This window comes from Hypanus sabinus, chromosome 1 (assembly GCF_030144855.1).
Source record: "Hypanus sabinus isolate sHypSab1 chromosome 1, sHypSab1.hap1, whole genome shotgun sequence".
Taxonomy (NCBI): Eukaryota; Metazoa; Chordata; class Chondrichthyes; order Myliobatiformes; family Dasyatidae; genus Hypanus; species Hypanus sabinus.
This window is the reverse complement of record NC_082706.1, coordinates 143,465,566-143,484,238: the sequence shown is the minus strand read 5'-3', so window position 1 is coordinate 143,484,238 and position 18,673 is coordinate 143,465,566. Positions and strand designations below refer to the sequence as shown.

The 18,673-nt window shown below is 42.3% G+C and overlaps 1 protein-coding gene across 1 annotated transcript in view; it reads left to right on the top strand.

Moving 5' to 3' along the window:
- LOC132404944 (laminin subunit alpha-3-like) overlaps nt 1-18,673 on the top strand; it is a 307,054-nt gene that overhangs the window by 176,844 nt on the left and 111,537 nt on the right. Inside the window, 5 exon segments of the mRNA XM_059989599.1 lie at nt 2,522-2,699; nt 3,838-3,964; nt 5,082-5,221; nt 11,480-11,595; nt 16,483-16,694. Of these exon segments, the coding sequence (XP_059845582.1) occupies nt 2,522-2,699; nt 3,838-3,964; nt 5,082-5,221; nt 11,480-11,595; nt 16,483-16,694 (773 nt within the window).

Sequence of the window (18,673 nt, the reverse complement as noted above, 5' to 3'; positions counted from 1 at the left end):
GAAAGGAAACTAACCTGACTTCAGTGATTGGAAAGATGTTGGAGTCTATTATCAAGGATGTGATTTTGTGGTATTTGGTGGCAAATAATGAAATAGGCCAAAATCAGCATGGTTTTCTAAGGGGGAAATCTTGCTGACAAATCTATTGGAATTCTTTGAGGAAATAACAAACAGTACAGAGAAAGGATAGTCAGTGGATGTTGTATATTTGGATTTTCAGAAAGCCTTTGACAAGGTGCACACGTGAGACTGTTTAACAAAATAAGAGCCTGTGATATTGCAAGGAAAATATTAGCAGAAGTAGAAGATTGGCTGACTGGCAGAGTAGCTGACGGTGTGCTGCGGGTGTTGGTGTGGGACTGCTTCTTTTCACATTGTATGTCATTGATTTTGATGAAGGAATTGATGGCTTTGTGGACAATATGAAGATAGGTGGAAGGGCAGGTAGTGTTGAGGAAGCAGGGTGTCTGCAGAAGGACTTGGACAGATTAGGGCAATGGGCAATGAAGTGGCAGATGGAATATAGTGGAATATATGGAGGGCTATTTTCTCGATGCAGGTTGATGGGAGTAGGCAATTTAAGTAGTTCGGCATTGACTAGATGGGCCAAAGAGCCTGTTTCTCTGCTGTACTTTTCTATGACTCTAGGGAAGCACATGCTCATGTGCTTTGGCTGAAGGAGTAATGGCGTGAGCTATTTTGTAAATGAGGAGAAAATTCAAAACTCAGAGGTGCAAAGGAACTTGGAAGTCATCGTGCAGGATTCCCTAAAGGGTAGCTTGTAGGTTGAGTGAGTGGTAAGGAAAGCAATTGCAATTATTTAGAATACAAAAGCAAGGATGTAATACCGAAGCTTTATAAGACACAGGTCAATCCAAGTCATTGGGTATATTTAAGGTGGAAATTGATATGTTCTTGATTAATCAGGGCATCAAGATTACAGGGAGAAGGCAGGAGAATGGACTTAAGAGGGATAATGAGCCAGCCATGATGGCATGGTGGAGCAGACTTGATAAGCCCAGTAGTCTAACTCAGCTCCTAGGGCTTATGGTCTTATGGTTCTTTTGCTAAGTATCTTTGGTAATGTCCTTGATAGGCAAATCTTCCTGCCTATTTTGAACACGGACTTGTACAGCATTGTATAAAAGTATAGTTAATGACAGGATCTTTAATGACAATGATGTTCAGAGGGGTTATGATGTGAATGAAATTGGCAAAACAAGTAGATGGGTAGCAAAGAAAATGGGCGGTGTGCTTACTCTCAGCGGTCAGGGTATTGAGGAGAGTCAGAAAGTCATGTTGAGGGCACAGAGCGACCACTCCCCGCTGAACATCGACGGCTCCTCGGTAGAGATCGTAAAGAGCACCAAATTTCTTGGTGTTCACCTGACGGAGAATCTCACCTGGTCCCTCAACACCAGCTCCATAGCAAAGAAAGCCCAGCAGCATCTCTACTTTTTGCGAAGGCTGAGGAAAGTCCATCTCCCATTCCTCATCCTCATCACATTCTACAGGGGTTGTATTGAGAGCATCCTGAGCAACTGCATCACTGCCTGGTTCGGAAATTGTACCACCCCGGATCGCAAGACCCTGCAGCGGATAGTGAGGTCAGCTGAGAAGATCATCGGGGTTTCTCTTCCCGCCGTTATGGACAATTACACTACACGCTGCATCCGCAAAGGAAACAGCATTATGAAGGACCCCATGCACCCCTTATACAATCTCTTCTCCCTCCTGACGTCTGGGAAAAGGCTCCAAAGCATTCAGGCTCTCACGGCCAGACTATATAACGGTTTCTTCCCCCAAGCTATCAGACTCCTCAATACCCAGAGCCTGGACTGACACCTTGCCCTACTGTCCTGTTCATTATTTATTGTAATGTCTGCACTGTTTTTGTGCACTTTATGCAGTCCAGTGTAGGTCTGTAGTATAGCTTTCTCTGTGTTTTTTTTATTACATAGTTCAATCTAGTTTTTTATACTGTGTCATGTAACACCATGGTCCTGAAAAACGTTGTCTCATTTTTATTATGCACTGTACCAGCAGTTATGGTCGAAATGACAATAAAAGTTGACTTGACTTGACTTGATGCCTAATAGATTATAAAATTTTGAGGGGGACAAGTAGTGTTAAAATATTTTTCAGTAGAAATGTAAGTACTAAAGGAAATGCATTTACTGTGAAAGGTGGAAAGTTTAAAAGAAATGTGCAGGGTAAGTTTTTTTTTTACGCTGAGAGTGATGGGTGCCTGGAACATGTTGTCTAGAGAGCTGGTGGAAGTAGATGCAACAGTGGTGTTTAACAGGCTGTTGGACAGACATGAATATGGAGGGAATGGAATGATAGGGATCATGTACAGGCAGAAGAGATTTACTTTAAATCAGCATCATATTCAGGGCAGACATGATGGGCTGAATGGCCTATATCTCTACTATACTGTTCAATGTTCAATAACAATTTTCCATATACTGTAATGTTATTTTTATAAACAATAACATCTTTATTTTTCAATTCTCAACAGCTCATGTGTTGCATCCAAATATGAAACACCACTGTCCGCTGTGAGATTGGGGAAAGGGGAGCTTTCAACAGCCAGTGATCATTTCCAACCCTACTCTTCCAACGATCTACAGATCCTGTCCCAGCACCCTCCCACCATGGTGGAACCCGGAGACATTATTTTGCTGAAATCGCCTGAGGTAATCAACAGTTTTGACATTGTCCTTAGTTTTGTGTTCACCTGAAGTACTTATTAATTGACTTTCATCCCAACAATGGTGTGACCAATTATTAGAGACACATTGTAGAAAGATCCCTATCCGGACATGACAAATGCTCTGCTCAAGCTGCAAGAAATTGCCAAAGATTATAAATGCATTCCAGTTGTGGGTTCATTGAGTGTGGAAACAGTCCCTTCCACCCTATTGTTCCATGCTGACAGCATTGCCCTGTATGCTAGTCCCATCTGTAGGTGTTTGGCCTACAGCACTCTAGGCATCTCCAGACCATGAACATAACTCGATTTCTTCCAAATATTGCTCATGTACCCACCTCAACCACAGTTTCTGGCAGCTCATTCCAAATATGTGCCACCCTTTGTGTAAAGAAGCTGCCCAATGTTCCTTTTAAATCATCCATGTCTGAACTTAAACCTATGCCCTCTCGTTTTTATCACCTTTCTGGGGAAAATCTATGTGCTTTAACCTTGTCTATGCCCCTCATGACCTTATAAACCTCTATCAGATCACCCCTCAATCCAGGAAATGAAGTTCTACTCTATGCAATCTCCCCTTGTAACTCAGGTTCCCAAGTCCAGACAACAATCTGTAAACCTTTTGGGCTCTCTTTCTAGCTTAATATCTTTCTCATAGCAGGGTAACCAAAACTGTACACGATACTCCAAATGCAGTCTCATTAATGTCATATAACTTCCCAGCTGCTATGCACAGTGCCTCCCGTTAGGCACAAGACACAAATGTTTGAAAACATGTGCCACTCAGCTCAAGGACAACTTCTGTCCTGCTGGTATACAACCTTGAGACGATCTCCTGTATGATAAAGATGAACTCTTGATCTCTCAATCTACTTTGGTGTGACCCTTCACTTTATAGACTAGCTGTCTATTCCATATTTATTTAATGGACCAGCTCTATAACCCAAGTGGCAAAGGTGGGATTGAACTTCCGTCTCTTCAGCTGTGGATCAGGCTAACCCAACTAATCCACCAATGCCCAAACAGGGAAGCATTAACACAAGGCAATGAAAGAGAAATTTATGGTGCTTCAGGAACTAAAACACAAGATGTTTTTATATAAAAATGTTTTCTTCATTCCACAGAATCAGATCACCTTTAACACCAGAGTGCTAAACGCAGGCAAATATGTGGTCCTCGTACATTTTTATCAGCCTTTGTATGCCGCATTCCCAGTGAAGGTGACGGTGGATGGAACTGGCCCCTACAGTGGTGAGTTAGACATTAGCAGACCGTGCTGTTGTACAAACTGCTCTGAAGTGCTCACCTCAGGAAGGAGAGATCATCCAATATGTGCAGAATAGAAAGGAGGGATTGACTGGTCAGTTATGAGCATGGTGGTCTTGTTGTGTCTGTGTGTGAAAAGTAAGGGGAGATCTGATGGAGGTGTTCAAGGTGATGAAAAAATTCAGCAGGATAGATGGAGAGAAGCAGGTTGTTCTAGTTGAGGTAAAGAGAAAGGAGAGCCAAACAACTGGAAGTGAATTGGTTTATTATTGTCATCTGTACAGGAGAAACTTTGCTTTGCATGTCATCCACAAAGGCCACTTCATAACATCATACATCAATGAAAAACAATAACTGAATGCAGAATCAAGTATTACTGTTACTGAGAAAGTGCAGTTCAGGCAGATAATAAGGTGCAACTAGGTAGGTTGTGAGGCTAAGAGTCCATTTTATCATACTAGGAGATCACTCAATATGGTGGGATAGAAGCTTCAGTTGAGCCTGGTGGTATCCTTTTGCATCTTCCTCCCAATAGGGGCAAAGGGGTGTGAGGAGAGGAAGAGAGAATATCCGGGTAGGTGGGCTCTTTGATTGGGTTGGCTTTTTCATGGAGTCAATGAGATGTGTAGACAGAGTACATAGAGGGAATCATGAGTTCCTCATTTTGTGTGTATTGCTCTGGATTTCCAGCATCTGAAGAATCTTGTGTTTATGAGTCCATAGAGGAGAGGGTGGTTTCCATGATGTGCTGAACTGTGTCCATAACTCTCTGCAGTTTCTTGTATTCCTGGGCAGAGCAGTTGCCATACCAATCAGGATAAAATGCTTCCTATGGTGCATCGATAAAAATTGATGTGGGTCAATGGGGACGTGCTGACGTGGAAGAGTCCTCCCATCATACATATGGCAGTGGCAACACGGATCTGAGGGTTTTATTGAAAGTATGAGAAATTGCATTGCTGAATTTTTATTAGAGGTAGACTTTAGGAGAGGATGGAATGAGGGCGGGGGAATGGAATTATGATGCAGAATGATGGAACAAGACTGGATTTTCTTTTGGTAGAAAATTCCCTCAAAAACCATGCGTTTATTTCCTTTCTAGGATCCTTCAGCGCTTCCTTCTGCCCACATGCCTTTGGGTGTCGCACCCAGGTCATAACAGGAAAGAGAATAGAGTTTGATTTAAGGAATCAAGAAGTGTCCCTGACCCTCACTGTTCCCAAGGACAAGGCACTTTGGGTGGTAAGTTCTGGGCTGACACCAATGGTGCTTTTAAGCTGCAATTCCCTTGCTACAATGGTGACTGAGTTTCAACAGCAAATCAAAAAATATCCTGGGAACAAACTGCACAGTGAATCAGAGTCTGCAATGGGAGGTGAGGAATCAGAATCAGGTTTAATATCACTGGCATATGTCATGAAATATGTTGTTTTACGGAAGCAGTACAGTGCATTACAAAAAAGCTATAAATTACAATAAGATATATAAAAATATAAATTAAATAAGTAATGCAGAAGGAGAGACAATAAGTATTGAGGTAGTGTTCATGGGCTCATTTTCCATTCAGAAATCTGATGGCTGAGGGCAAGACACTGCTCCTAAAATGTTGAGTTGTGTCTTCATGCTCCTGTACCTCCTCCTTAATGGTAACAATGAGGCAAGGACATGTCCTGAGTGATGGGGCTCCTTAGTGATAGATGCCACTTTTTTGAGGCATCGACTTTTGCAGGTGTCCATGATACTGGGAGGCTTATGTCCCTGATGGAGTTAACTGAGTTTGCAACCTTCTGCAACTTTTTCTGATCCTGTGCAGTGGCCCCTGCATACCAGATGGTGATGCAACCAGTTAGACCGCTCTCCGTGGTACATCTGTAGAAATTTGCTCGTACCTTTGGTGGCATACAAAATCTCCTCAAGCTCCTGCTGAAATATAGCCACTGATGTCCCTTCTCGTAAGTGCATCAGTATGTGGGACCAGGATAGATCCACAGAGATATTGACACCCGGGAACTTGCAACTGCTCGCTCGTTCTACAGCTGATCCCTTGATGAGGACTGGTGTGTGTTCTCTCAAGTTTTCTTTTCTAAAGTTCACAATCGATTCCTTGGTCTTACAACATTGAGTGTAGGGTTTTTTGTTGCAACATCACTCAACCAGCTGATCTAACTCACTCCTGTACACCTCCTCATCGCCATCTGAGATTCTGTCAACAATAGTTGTGTTATCAGCAAATTTATAGATGGTGTTTGAAATGTGCTTGGCCACACAGTTATGGGTGTAGGGAGAGCAGAGCACTGGGCTCATACACATCCTTGAGGTGCGTCGCTGTTAGTTGTCAGCGAAGAAATTTTATTTTTGTTTGGCTCTGACTGTGTTCTCCTGATGAGGAAGGCAAGGATCCAGTTGCAGAGGGAGGTACAGAGGCCCAGGTTTTGGTGCTTGTTGATTAGAACTGAGGGTGCGATTATGTTGACTGCTGAACAGTAATCAGTAAATAGCAGCCTGGTTTGGGTATTACTATTGTCCAGGTGATCCAAGGCCAAGTGAGACTGTATCCGCTGTGGCCTATTGTAGCGGTAGGCAAACTGCAGCCAGTCCAGGTCCTAACACAGACAGGAGTTAATTCTAGCTATGACCAACCTTTCAAAGCACTTTATCACAGTATTGAATTGAATTGAGGAGCAGTGGATTTTTTTAAACGTCTTAAAACATCGTTAATTACCAAAGTAGCCATGGCTGTGACTGTGGATTTCAGCTGTAGTGGTCCCAAATGGGAATATTTGATGATTCCCTTTGGAGCTGCACACAGACTCACTGCTTTCTAGCACAAAAATGGATGAAAATATGATGGTGAAGGAGAAGAAAATGTTCCTAAGCTGTTGAGTGTGTGTTTACAGGCTCCTTTACCTCCCCCTGATTCACAGTAATAAGAAGCAGACATGTCCTAGGTGGTGAGGATCCTTAATGATGGAGGTATAGGGAGATTTAAGGATAATTATGTTCTCACAAAGGGCGGGACGCGTCAAAAATATATCAACCATAACTATCTCTGTAACTGTAATGCTATATTCTGCATTCTATTTTCCTTTTACTAACTTGATGTACTTGTGTATGGAATGATCAGTCTGGATTTTTCATCAGTAGAATGGAGATTAGTGCCCTTTTTGAAATTTCAACTTGACATTTTACCTTTTCCTCTCCCTGTGCAGCCCATTTGTTTTAATCTGCTCGACATGTTTTTTTGTACATGTCATTGGTGCATTTTCTGCAAGTTTTGCCTTTAAACCTGCATCGGTCTGGTGTTTGTGAGACCCTGTCACAATGGTAACACAATTTAAACCTGCATCGGTCCAGTGTTTGTGAGCCCCTGTCACAATGGTAACACAATTTAAACCTGCATCGGTCTGGTGTTTGTGAGACCCCATCACAATGGTAACACAATTTCTTTTTTCTTTCTAAATCTTTTTATTATTATTAGTAATATGGACAGAATACAAATGATATATTGATAAAGAAATTACAGACATACAAATTCCATTACATATGAAAAAAAACATACACAATAGTTACAATATAAATGAGTTTACCAAGACATAAGCCATACAATATATGTATGAACATGGTAAGTCTAAATATTTCATAATATATGATATAAAAAAAACAGAAAAAAGAAAGAAAAAAAAATATATATATAATGCAAAACTAGCGAATCTACTAATCTAATAACTAATATAGAAGAAAAAAGAAGCAAAAAAAAAGAAAGAGAGAAAAAAAGGGGGCTGTTTATAATATCTCACAAGAATAAATATTCATCAATGCCGTCACTTCCGGTCCTCTCAACATACATAAGCTAAAAGCTGGGAAATCAAATGAACTTGGAACAGGGTCATATTACATCATATGAAAATGTTGAATAAATGGTCTCCATAACTTTTCAAATTTAATAGAGGTCTCAAAAACACCACTTCTAAATTTTTTCTAAATTTAAACATAACATAGTTTGAGAGAACCAATTAAATACAGTGGGAGTTAACACAATTTAAACCTGCATCGGTCCAGTGTTTGTGAGCCCCTGTCACAATGGTAACACAATTTAAACCTGCATTGGTCTGGTGTTTGTGAGACCCCATCACAATGGTAACACAATTTAAACCTGCATCGGTCCAGTGTTTGTGAGCCCCTGTCACAATGGTAACACAATTTAAACCTGCGTTGGTCTGGTGTTTGTGAGACTCCATCACAATGGTAACACAATTTAAACCTGCATCGGTCCAGTGTTTGTGAGACCCTGCCACAATGGTAACACAGAAGCAAGGGAGGAGATTGTAGAGGCTTTAAGCATCAATTTCTAATCGTTGCTTGAGGGTGGGATGCCTGCTAAGATAATACTGTCGTTTAAAATGGGAGGAAATGATAAACCAAGTAATTAGTTCAACCTGAGTAGGGGCAGGTGATTGAAATCCTTTTGAAGGACAGGTATAAGTCTCCATTTAGAAAAGCACTCATTACTCAGGGACTGGATTTGTCAAGGGTTGAATTTTGAAGCAGGTGTCAGTGAAAATATGAGAGATTTCACATGATGGGTTGATTAAAGAAATTTAAACTCATAGGACCAAGGAAGACTTACAAAATGGATCTAACAGTATCTGTGTGAGAGGGTTAGTCGTTCTATTGGTATTGGGTTATTACTGCCACCTGTACTGAGGTACAGAGAAAAGTTTTTGTGTTCCTCCAAACAGACCATTCCATATATAAGTACATTGAGGTAGTAAAAGGGAAACAGAATGCAGAATAGTGTTACAGTTACAGAGAAAGTGCAGTGCAGGCAGAGAGATAGTAATGGTTGATATATTTGTTACCAGGAGATCACACAGGACTCAATAGCCAGACCCTTGCCTTATTCCCCGCGTTATCGCAGATCCCTCCCTATGCATGTAGGTCTCTCCATGTATAGATTCTTTTGAAAAAATTCTGTTGTATTAATTGATCCCCTGAAAATGCTTGCAAGAAAATGAATCTCAGTGTGGTTTCTGGTAAAATATGTAATTCGATAACAAATTTACTTTGAACTAACTCTAATATATCTGAGCTTTGACTTCCCGACTTTTCAATTCTGTCCCATCTGGAAATAAATGATAGTACAGACAGTCCCTGGATTAGATAAGGGTTCTGTTACTGAGAAATGTCTGTCTCTAAACCAATTATTCCGAAAGTCAGAAACATTAACTTTTTCTGCATGCACTTGGTATAATTCTTTTAACTCCATTGAATAGCACTATAACACCAACCAAAATGAAATTTATGGAATACATATTGTATCCAGTTATTCATGAACTCTATGAAACATTTACTTGAAAAATGCTTTAAAACTATTTGGGAGAATTTGTGTAAAGTCAGATTTCCATGTCAAGTCAGCGATAACCCAGGTAGCTCCCTTTCTTATAAAGAAGGTTCTTACTATAGGCAGGATGTAGAGGCTTTGGAGGGGGTGCAGAGGAGGTTCACTACAATGTCGTATTAGCTTTAGAGACAGGTTAGACAAACTTATATTATTTTCTCTGGAGAGCTGAGCGGAGAACCGATAAGAGGTATATAAAATTATGATGGCCATAGATGGAGTAGATGGTCAGAATCTTTTTTCCAAGGTAGAAATGTGAAATACTAGAGGGTATAGCTTCAAGGCAAGAGGGAAAGTTTAAAGGAGATGTGCAGGGTAAAACCTTTACACAGAGAGTGGTGGGTGCCTGCACGGTGTTGTCAGGGATTGTGGTGTAGGTGGACACAACAGCAACATTTACTCACAGAAGTAGGCAGAGAATGGAGAGATATGGACAATGTCCAGGCAAGTGGGGTTAGTTAGATTGGCATGGTCAGCACAGTCAGTGTGGACTGAATGGCCTGTTCTTTGGCTATACTGTTCTATGTTGTACAGTCTTTATTTTGTTAAGGTTCTACTAATTTTAGTAGCTGGTGTATTCATATTCCATGATCCCTTTGATCTTCAATCCCATCTTGACTTGCACTTTCTAAGTTATAGTTCCTTCCCTTTTATTTCCAAACCAAAGTGTATTCCCTCACATTTAAACATGCTGATGATGTGGACATATCCAGTATGACAGGGTACTAAGGAATGTCAGTGAAGAGAGAGGCATTGGAATTGAAGTCCATGGTTCCCCTGGATGGCAACACAGGTGGGTAGAATGATGAAGAAGACATACGGGCATGACTGTCTTCACAGGCTGGGCAAGAATATAAGAGTTGGGATGTTATGTTGGAACTTTACAACCACTGGTTAGGCCACAGTTGGAGCATTGGTTGCAGTTCTGGTTGCCATACTACTGGAAATATGTGTTTGTGCTGGAGAGAGTACAGAGGAAGAGAATAATCAGGATGCTGTCTCGATTAAAGGATGTTAATCATGGGGCTAGGCTGGGCTTGTTTTCCCTGGAGCAAAGGAGCCTGAGGGTTAACTGGATAGACATGTACAAGATTATGAGAGGCATGGAGAGAGAAGATAGTCAGAATCTTTTATTCACGCTCAGGGTTTCAGAACCAAGAGGTTTAATATGAGACCAAGGAGCTTTAAAGGGGATCTGAGAAGTATGTTCTTATACAGAGAGTGTCTGATATCTGCAAACTCACTGCCAGGGTAGATGGTGGAGTTAGATACAGTCACTATATTTAAGAGGAGACATTTAGACAGACAGTTAAATAGACAAAGCATAGAAGGATATGGTGCTATTGCAGGTAAATGGAACTAGTGTAGATGTGAGAAGCAATTGATGTAGACACAGTGTCAGGCCTGCACAGGCAGGCACCTCCCAGTCTCCACCCAGCTAACAAGAATTACCTGCCACTCATTTCCAACTCAACACCTGCAGCCTATTTAAACCCAGCTCTCATCCACAGTGTCTGGTCATCCATCAAACCAGCTAACCTTCAGTTACCTTGTATTAAATATCGGTTCTCTCTTGTTCTGTGCCCTTTGTGGCTTGTTATTTTGCAGTTTATTGGTAAAATATTGTTGACTGCTAAATCATCTCTGTTGCTCTGTTTCTGGATCAAGCTTCCTCTGCATTTCCTGACACAAAGGGCTACCTGGAGCTGTACTGCACAACTCCATGATCTTCATTTGCCAATCATTTTCAGATCCTGCCATTTCATTAATATCTTTGTATATTGTGTTGAAACACTCCCCAGTATTGTCTGTCTCCTCAAAGTAGCCCCGTGCACAAATTTAGAAAATGTTCTCTTAATTCTAAAGTTTGAATCATTAATGTAATTCTCAACTGCATTAGTTCAGTAAGATGCAGAGACAGTATCCTCAAGGTGAAGTTGGATCTTTGAACCACAGGGTGACTGAAGGTAACTGACCTGATGCTAATTCTTCATCAGCCAGCACGTTACTGAAAGATGGAGCAGGTTGAGATGCTGAGAGACTTACTCCTACTTCCTTTACATACAAAGTAATAACTGATTCAAAATACTTTATTTTTATAGGAATGCATCTTAATCGTTCCTTCAGACAGTTACAGCCCTGACTTACAAAATGAGAAGCCTCTGGATAAGTCATATGACTTCATTACTGCCTGTGGTGGGAACAGCTTTCACATTGAGTGAGTATAATTACCTCTCGTGTCTGACCTTTCACCTGACTTCAGGTTGCAAGCAGTTCTCACCTAATGCACCATTGGTCAATCAGACTTGGGGTGGAACTTCCATTCAGCCTGATTTTGGTGGGTCAGTGCGAACTTTGGAATGTTCTGGGGAGAGAATGGAAAAGCAAGGTCCTTGGAGAGGTTAGCGTTCTGAGGGATGTGGATATGAAACTGGCTGCACTCCCCGGGAGGGAAGAATTGCTCGGGGTATTCAAAGTCTAATTGGTCTTAAGAAGCTCCTTCCACAGCAGTGTCTGTATGTTGAAATGAACTAGAACTACAGTTAGCGGGTCAATGCTTAAGATGAGGTGTTTATTAGTTTCTCAGGGAGTAGTCTCTGGAACTCTCTTTCTCAAAAGGTGGTGGAATCGGAGTTTGAAATGTTTTGAAGTGAACTGGTTCTTGAAAATCAAATAAACCACAAATGCTGAACGTCTAAAATAAAAACAGAAAAGGGTGGAAAAACTGTGGCAGGAGAAACATTCGGCATTTTGATCTTGAGACCCTTGATTAAACAAGGGATGAAAGGTTACTAGAGGCAACCAGGAATGTCCAGATGTGGTCACAGTCATACTGCCAATTCAAATATTCATAAGGAATTAAAATTTCTCTGCTAAGTGTCAGGCACGTTGGTGTGATCTAGTGGGCGGTCTTTAACATGAAGAAATACTTTGATAGAAAGTCAAAACAAAAACTGCAGATTCTCAAAATCTGAAATAAAACAGAAAATGCCAGAAACACTCCACAAATCATGCAGCAGCTGTGCAGAGAACAAAAACACTTGCAGTTAATTCTTCAGAATAATTTGGGTTGGTTGGACTTTAGGAAAGTATTTCCATTCAGTGTAACCCAGATCAGGTCAGCTCGACCAAGCCAGCTTGTAAAAGTCTCTAAATAATTATTATCAAAAAAAATCACTTGTAGTACCAGAGAAACTAATGCACTGGACCACTGTTACACATCTATCAAGTGGCTATCCCACGCCCACACTTTGGAAAGTCTGATGACCCGGTTATACTTCTACTCCCAGAGTACAGGCAGAGATTGACGACTGCAGCAACAGCAGTGAGGACTGTTATGAACCCCGTAACTGGGTCACTTACCAGCAAAGATAGAGAGGTCCGTTGAAGTCTGATGGTACTATTTTTAACAGTATTTATTGATAAATGGGCACAAAAATAAGATCAATGCAAACATACAGATAATATACGTCGTCAATACTAAATCTAAAAGTGTGGGTATAATAATAATCAATAAGAAATAGCTCTATCGTTGTCTAGGGGATAATGTATTGTCCGATGGAAATATAAAAGTCACTGTTAGTTCGTTCAAGCTGCAGCGTTTTGGGTTTGAGAGAGAGACAAGTTAAACTTGCCCAGTTCTTTGATGATGCCAATCCTTCAAGTCTTTTGGGAGTTGGTTTCCCTGTTGTTAGCTAAAAGCCGTTTTCCCATGGTGAGGGCACCAGTTTCCAGGGAAAAATGGAACCGAATGCACGTGCCTCCCCCCCCCCCCACCGGCTTCCGCTATTACGGGATCGCTAGCGTTTCTTCTGGTGCGTCTAAGGGGCTGTTCCCACAGACCCTGTTTTATCCTGACTCACAGGGTCACAGATGTCAATCAGGTTGGGGTGATGCAATCCCTCCCTCAACCAGCCCACTTTGCCTGAGGGCTTCCACGTAGCACAGTATTGCAATACACAAGTTCGTCTTCAAGAGACAATGGCCGTGTCCAGTAGCTTTATATCACCGGGGGAACAAGACATTCTGCACGTCTCTCTCTCATTTCCTGGGTCTCCTGACTCAAATCAATAGTGATCTTGCGATTCTCACAAAGGAGGGGGCTGCAGGCGTAACAGGACCAAGAAGGTATGGACAAGGGAGGTGCAGGTGTGTTTACAAGACTGCTTTGAATTGGTGGACTGGACTGCATTCAGGGATTCATTTTTGAGTCCGTCGCTGACTTAATTATAAACTGTGTGGATGAATGTGTGCTTACGAGAACTCACTGTACATGCCCAAGTCAAAAGCCATAAATGAACTGGGAGGTCATAGTCTGCTGAGGGCTAAATCTGTGGCATTCAAGTCTGCTACAAGAAAACCAGGTGTGACTTGCAGAGGTCTATTTCAAGAGCTAAGGAATAATTCCAAACAAGGTTGGAGGTGAAATTGGATGCACATCAACTCTGGCAGGGTTTGCAGGCCATTACTTCCTGAAACCTAACATCATGAATGGCAGCGATACTTCACTCTCAGATGAGTTTAAAGTCTTTTATACATGCTTTGAAAGGGACAGTATAACTACAGCTATGAAGATCCCGACAGTACCTGGTGACCCTGTGATCTCTGTCTCAGAGGCCGGCGTCAGATCGTCTTTCAAGAGTTTGAATTTTTGAAAGTTGATAGGCCCCTGAAAATCTGTATCAACCAGTTGGCAGGGTGTTCAAAGATATTTTCAATATCTTTATTGCTACAGTTAGAAGTTCCCACCTGCTTCAAAAGGGCAACAATTATACCAGTGCCCAAGAAGAGCAGAGTGAGCTGCCTTAAACAACTATCATCCATTAGCTCTCATATCTACAGTAATGAAGTGCTTGGCGAGGTTGGTTATGGCTTGAATTAACTTGTGTCTCAGCAAAGACCTGGACCCACTGCAGCTTGCCTATCTCAACAATAGATCTACAGTAAATGTGATCTCATTGGCTTTTCGCACGGCCTTGGATCACCTGGACAATACAAATACCTACTATATGTCAGAAAGCTGTTTATTGACTACAGCTCAGCTTTCAACACCATCATTCCTACAATTCTGACTGAAAAGCTCCAGAACCTGGGCCTCTGTACCTCCCTCTTCATCTGGATCCTTGAGTTCCTAACTGGAAGATCACAATCTGTGCAAATCAGAAATAACATCTCCACTTTGCTGGCAATCAACTCTGGTGCACCTCAGGAATGTGTGCTTAGCCCACTGCTCTACTCTGTCTACACCCATGACTGTGTGGCTAGGCACAACTTAAATGCCTTTAATAAATCTGATGATGATACAGCCATTGTTGGCAGAATCTCAGACGGTGATGAGAGATCATACAACAGCGAGATATATCAGCTAGTTGAGTGATGTCGTAGCAACAACCTTGCAGTCAATGCCAGTAAGACCAAAGAACTGATTGTGGACTTCAGTAAAGGTAAGATGAGGGAACACACACCAGTCCTCTTACAGGGATCAGAAGTGGAAAGAGTGAGCAATTTCAAGTTCCTGGGTGTCAATATCTTTAGGATCTAACCTGGACCCAACATATTAATGCAGCTACAAGGAAGGCACGACAGCAACTATACTTCATTAGGAGTTTGAGGAGATTTGGTATGACATTAAAAACACTTGCAAATTTCTACAGATGTACCAATGGAGGCCATTCTAACTGGGTGCATCACCATCTGACATGGGAGTGGGGAGGATACTCTACAGGGTCAAAGTAAGCTGCAGAAAGTTGTAAACTTAGTCAGCTCCATCATGGACACTAGTATCAAAGACATCTTCGAGGAATGATGCCTCAAAAAGGCAGAGTCCACCATTAAGGACCCCCATCACCCAGGTCATGCCTTCTTCTAATTTTACCATCAGGAAGGAGGTACAGGAGCCTGAAGGCACACACTCAATGATTCAAGAACAGCTTCTTCACCTCTGCCGTCTGATTTCTGAATGGACATTGAACCCATGAACACTAACTCATTACTTGTTTTATTTCTATTTTTGCTCTAACTTAATTTAACTATTATCTATCTATTGGTGGGAATGTTGAATTTAACAGTAAAGAGGACATGTTGCTGCTATATAAAACTTCGGCCAGACCGCATTTGAAGTATTGTGCAGATCTGGTTGCCCCACTACAGGAGGAAGTGGAGATTGTGGTGAGGGTACAGAAGGTGTTTATCTGTATGCTGCCTGGATTAGTGGGTATGAGCAGATAGGAGAGGTTGGACAAACTTGTGTTGTTTTCCCCAGAGCACCAGAGGCAAAGGGGATTCATGATAATTTATAAAAAAATTACAATAGGCATAAATATGATGGACAGTCAGTCAGGGGACATCAGGGCAGGAATGTCAAATACCCGAGGGCATACACTTACGTTTGAGGGGGAATTGTTTAAAGGGAGCATCAGGGGCATTTTTTTTAATGAAGAGAGTGGTGGGTGCCCGATTAGGTTACCAGGGGTGGTAGTGGAGGCAAGCAGGTAATTTTGTTGAGTTTGAGAGGCCTAACAGGCACATGAATATGAAGGGAATGGGGGATGTGGATGATACACAGGAAGAGGAAGTTTAGTATAAATTGTCACAACATTGATCTTGTTGGGAACATGGAGCTCACTCCCACAGAAAGAGCTGGGAACGTGGAGGTCACTCCCACGGGGAGAGGGGGAATGTGGAGCTCACTCCCACAGGGAGAGGTGGGAATGTGGAACTCACTCCCACGGGGAGAGGGGGAATGTGGAGCTCACTCCCACAGGGAGAGGTGGGAATGTGGAACTCACTCCCACAGGGAGAGGGGGAATGTGGAGCCCACTCCCACGGGGAGAGGTGGGAATGTGGAGCTCATTCCCACGGGGAGAGGTGGGAATGTGGAGTTCACTCCCACAAGGAGAGGTGGGAACGTGGAGCTCACTCTCAGGTGAAGGAGTTGAGTGCAACACCATAGAAGGGTTTGAAAGAAAGCCAGCTAAACAGGAAGGGGCAAGGGATGTGGTGAAAAGGGTGGTGGTGGTGTGTGGATGGAAATTGATGGGGCAGGAGCAGAAGGGATAAATAACTGATTCAACACTGCTCATTCTTTGACTTTCCACTTCTTTAGTCCAGAGACATCGTCCAACTTCTGCCTGGACTCTGCGAAGTCACTGGTGGCTTTCTACAACGATGGTGCTCTGCCTTGTCAGTGTAACAGGGAAGGTGCGACCAGCCCTGAGTGTAAACCATTTGGAGGGCAGTGTTCTTGCCGACCCAATGTTATTGGGCGTCAGTGTGACAGATGTGCCACCGGCCACTACATGTTTCCCATCTGTCGACGTAAGTTTTCATTTGTCTGCTGGAGGAGGTGTGAAACACTTTGAGCACAATGTGGCTCATCAAGTTCTAAATAAAAATCATCGGCATGCAAGCTGATAGTGGTTAAGAAAGTGAATAGTGTGTTGGACTTTATTAGTTAGGGGATTGAGTTCAACAGCTGCAGCTCCATAAAGCTTTGGATGGACTGCATTTGGGCGTATTGTGTTCAGTTCTGATCGCCTCTTTATAGGAGGGATGTGGAAGCTTTATAGAGGGTGCAGAGGAGATTTACCAGGATGCGGCCTGGTTAAACAGAGCATGTCTGAGGATAGGTTAAGCAAGCTAGGCTTGTTCTCTTTAGAGCAAAGGAAATGATAGGTGACTTAATAGAGGTGTATAAGATGATAAGAGGCACAGAAAAAGCAGACAGCCAGAGATGTTTTCCCAGCACAGAAGTGGCTAATACAAGAGAGCATCACTCTAAGGAGATTTGAAGAAAGTTCAGGGGAAATGTTAGAGGTAGTTTTTATTTACAGAGTGGTGGCTGCATGGAACTCTGCCAGTGATGGTGTTTATTGACATTTAACATCTGACATCTTGGGCATCGAAAGGAAAATGGAGGGTTATGTGGGTAGGAAGACCCTTCAGCCCAACCCATCCATGATGACCAAGTTGTCTACTTCGAGCAAGTCCCATTCTCTCATATTTGGCCCATGTCTCTCTAAACCTATCGTGTCCATGTACCTCTCCAAGTGCTTCTTAAATTATGCCATTGTACCTGCCTCAGACACGTCCTCTAGCAGCTCGTTCCATATACTCACCATCCCCTATGTGAAAGAGTTGTCCTTTAGGTCCCCTTCAAATCTTCCCTTATTAGATCGCAGAAGACTAATATAAGCTTTTTTAAAAATAATTATCCAATGACTCTCTCTGGTGTCCTTCCATCGTAATCCTAAAAAAAAATCCACTTTTTAAATATTTATCCCATTTGCACTTCCATAGAACATTTTTAATTGATGCATCTTTCCGGATGTGAGGACCATTGATGGGCCAATGCCCCATTGCCCACCTCCAGCTGGGTGGAGCTGTGTTGCTGCTTAGACTGTATCAGAGGAGATGTAAGAGTCTGGAGTCACATAACAGATTAACTACCTGATTCTCTCTCCTAAATCCTGAACCAGTGAATTTCCTTTCATTATCCAGTGGTTGTGGGGGTCATGATTTTGAATGACTGGGTTTTGTGTTTTTTTTTTAATTATCAGCTGAAGTTAAATTCCACAGTTGACATGGTTAGATTTGAACTCAACACTCTGGATTGTCCCGGAGTCATTTAACCAGTGCAAAAAATAGGCCTTCTGGCCCACCCAGTCTGTACTGACCATCAACCATCCATTTTCTGTGATCCCAGATTCTACCCCTCACCTGGAGCAGCCAATTAACCCAGCAACCCACTCATCTTTAGGATGTGGGAGGAAAGCAACGTGATTACGTTGGAAAGTGTGCAAAAAGATTCTCAAAGATGTTACCTGGAATGGGGGCCTTGAGTTATAATGAGAGACTGTTTAGACTAGAACTGTTTTGCCTGGAGTGAAGAAGGCTGAGGGGTGACCTTATAGATAAGGTGGATGGTCACAGATGTTTCTTTAGGGTAAGGCAGTCCAAATCTGGAGAGCACAGATTTAGGTGAGAGGGGAGAGATTTACTGAAGATTTGAGGGTTAACTTCTTCACACAGAGGATGGTGGGTATATCGAATAAACTGCCAGAAAAACTGGTAGAGGGGCTACATTGTGACACTTAACCAGCATGAGGGCAAAAAGATTTAGGAGGATATGTGCCAACTGGAGGTAAATGGGATGAGCACAGGTATTGCGTTTGATTGGTCTGGCCGAGATATAGGCCAAAGCATTAATGGTAAGACTATTGGCAGTGTGGAGGATCAGAGGGATCTTAGGGTCCGAGTCCATAGGACACTCAAAGCTGCTACACAGGTTGACTCTG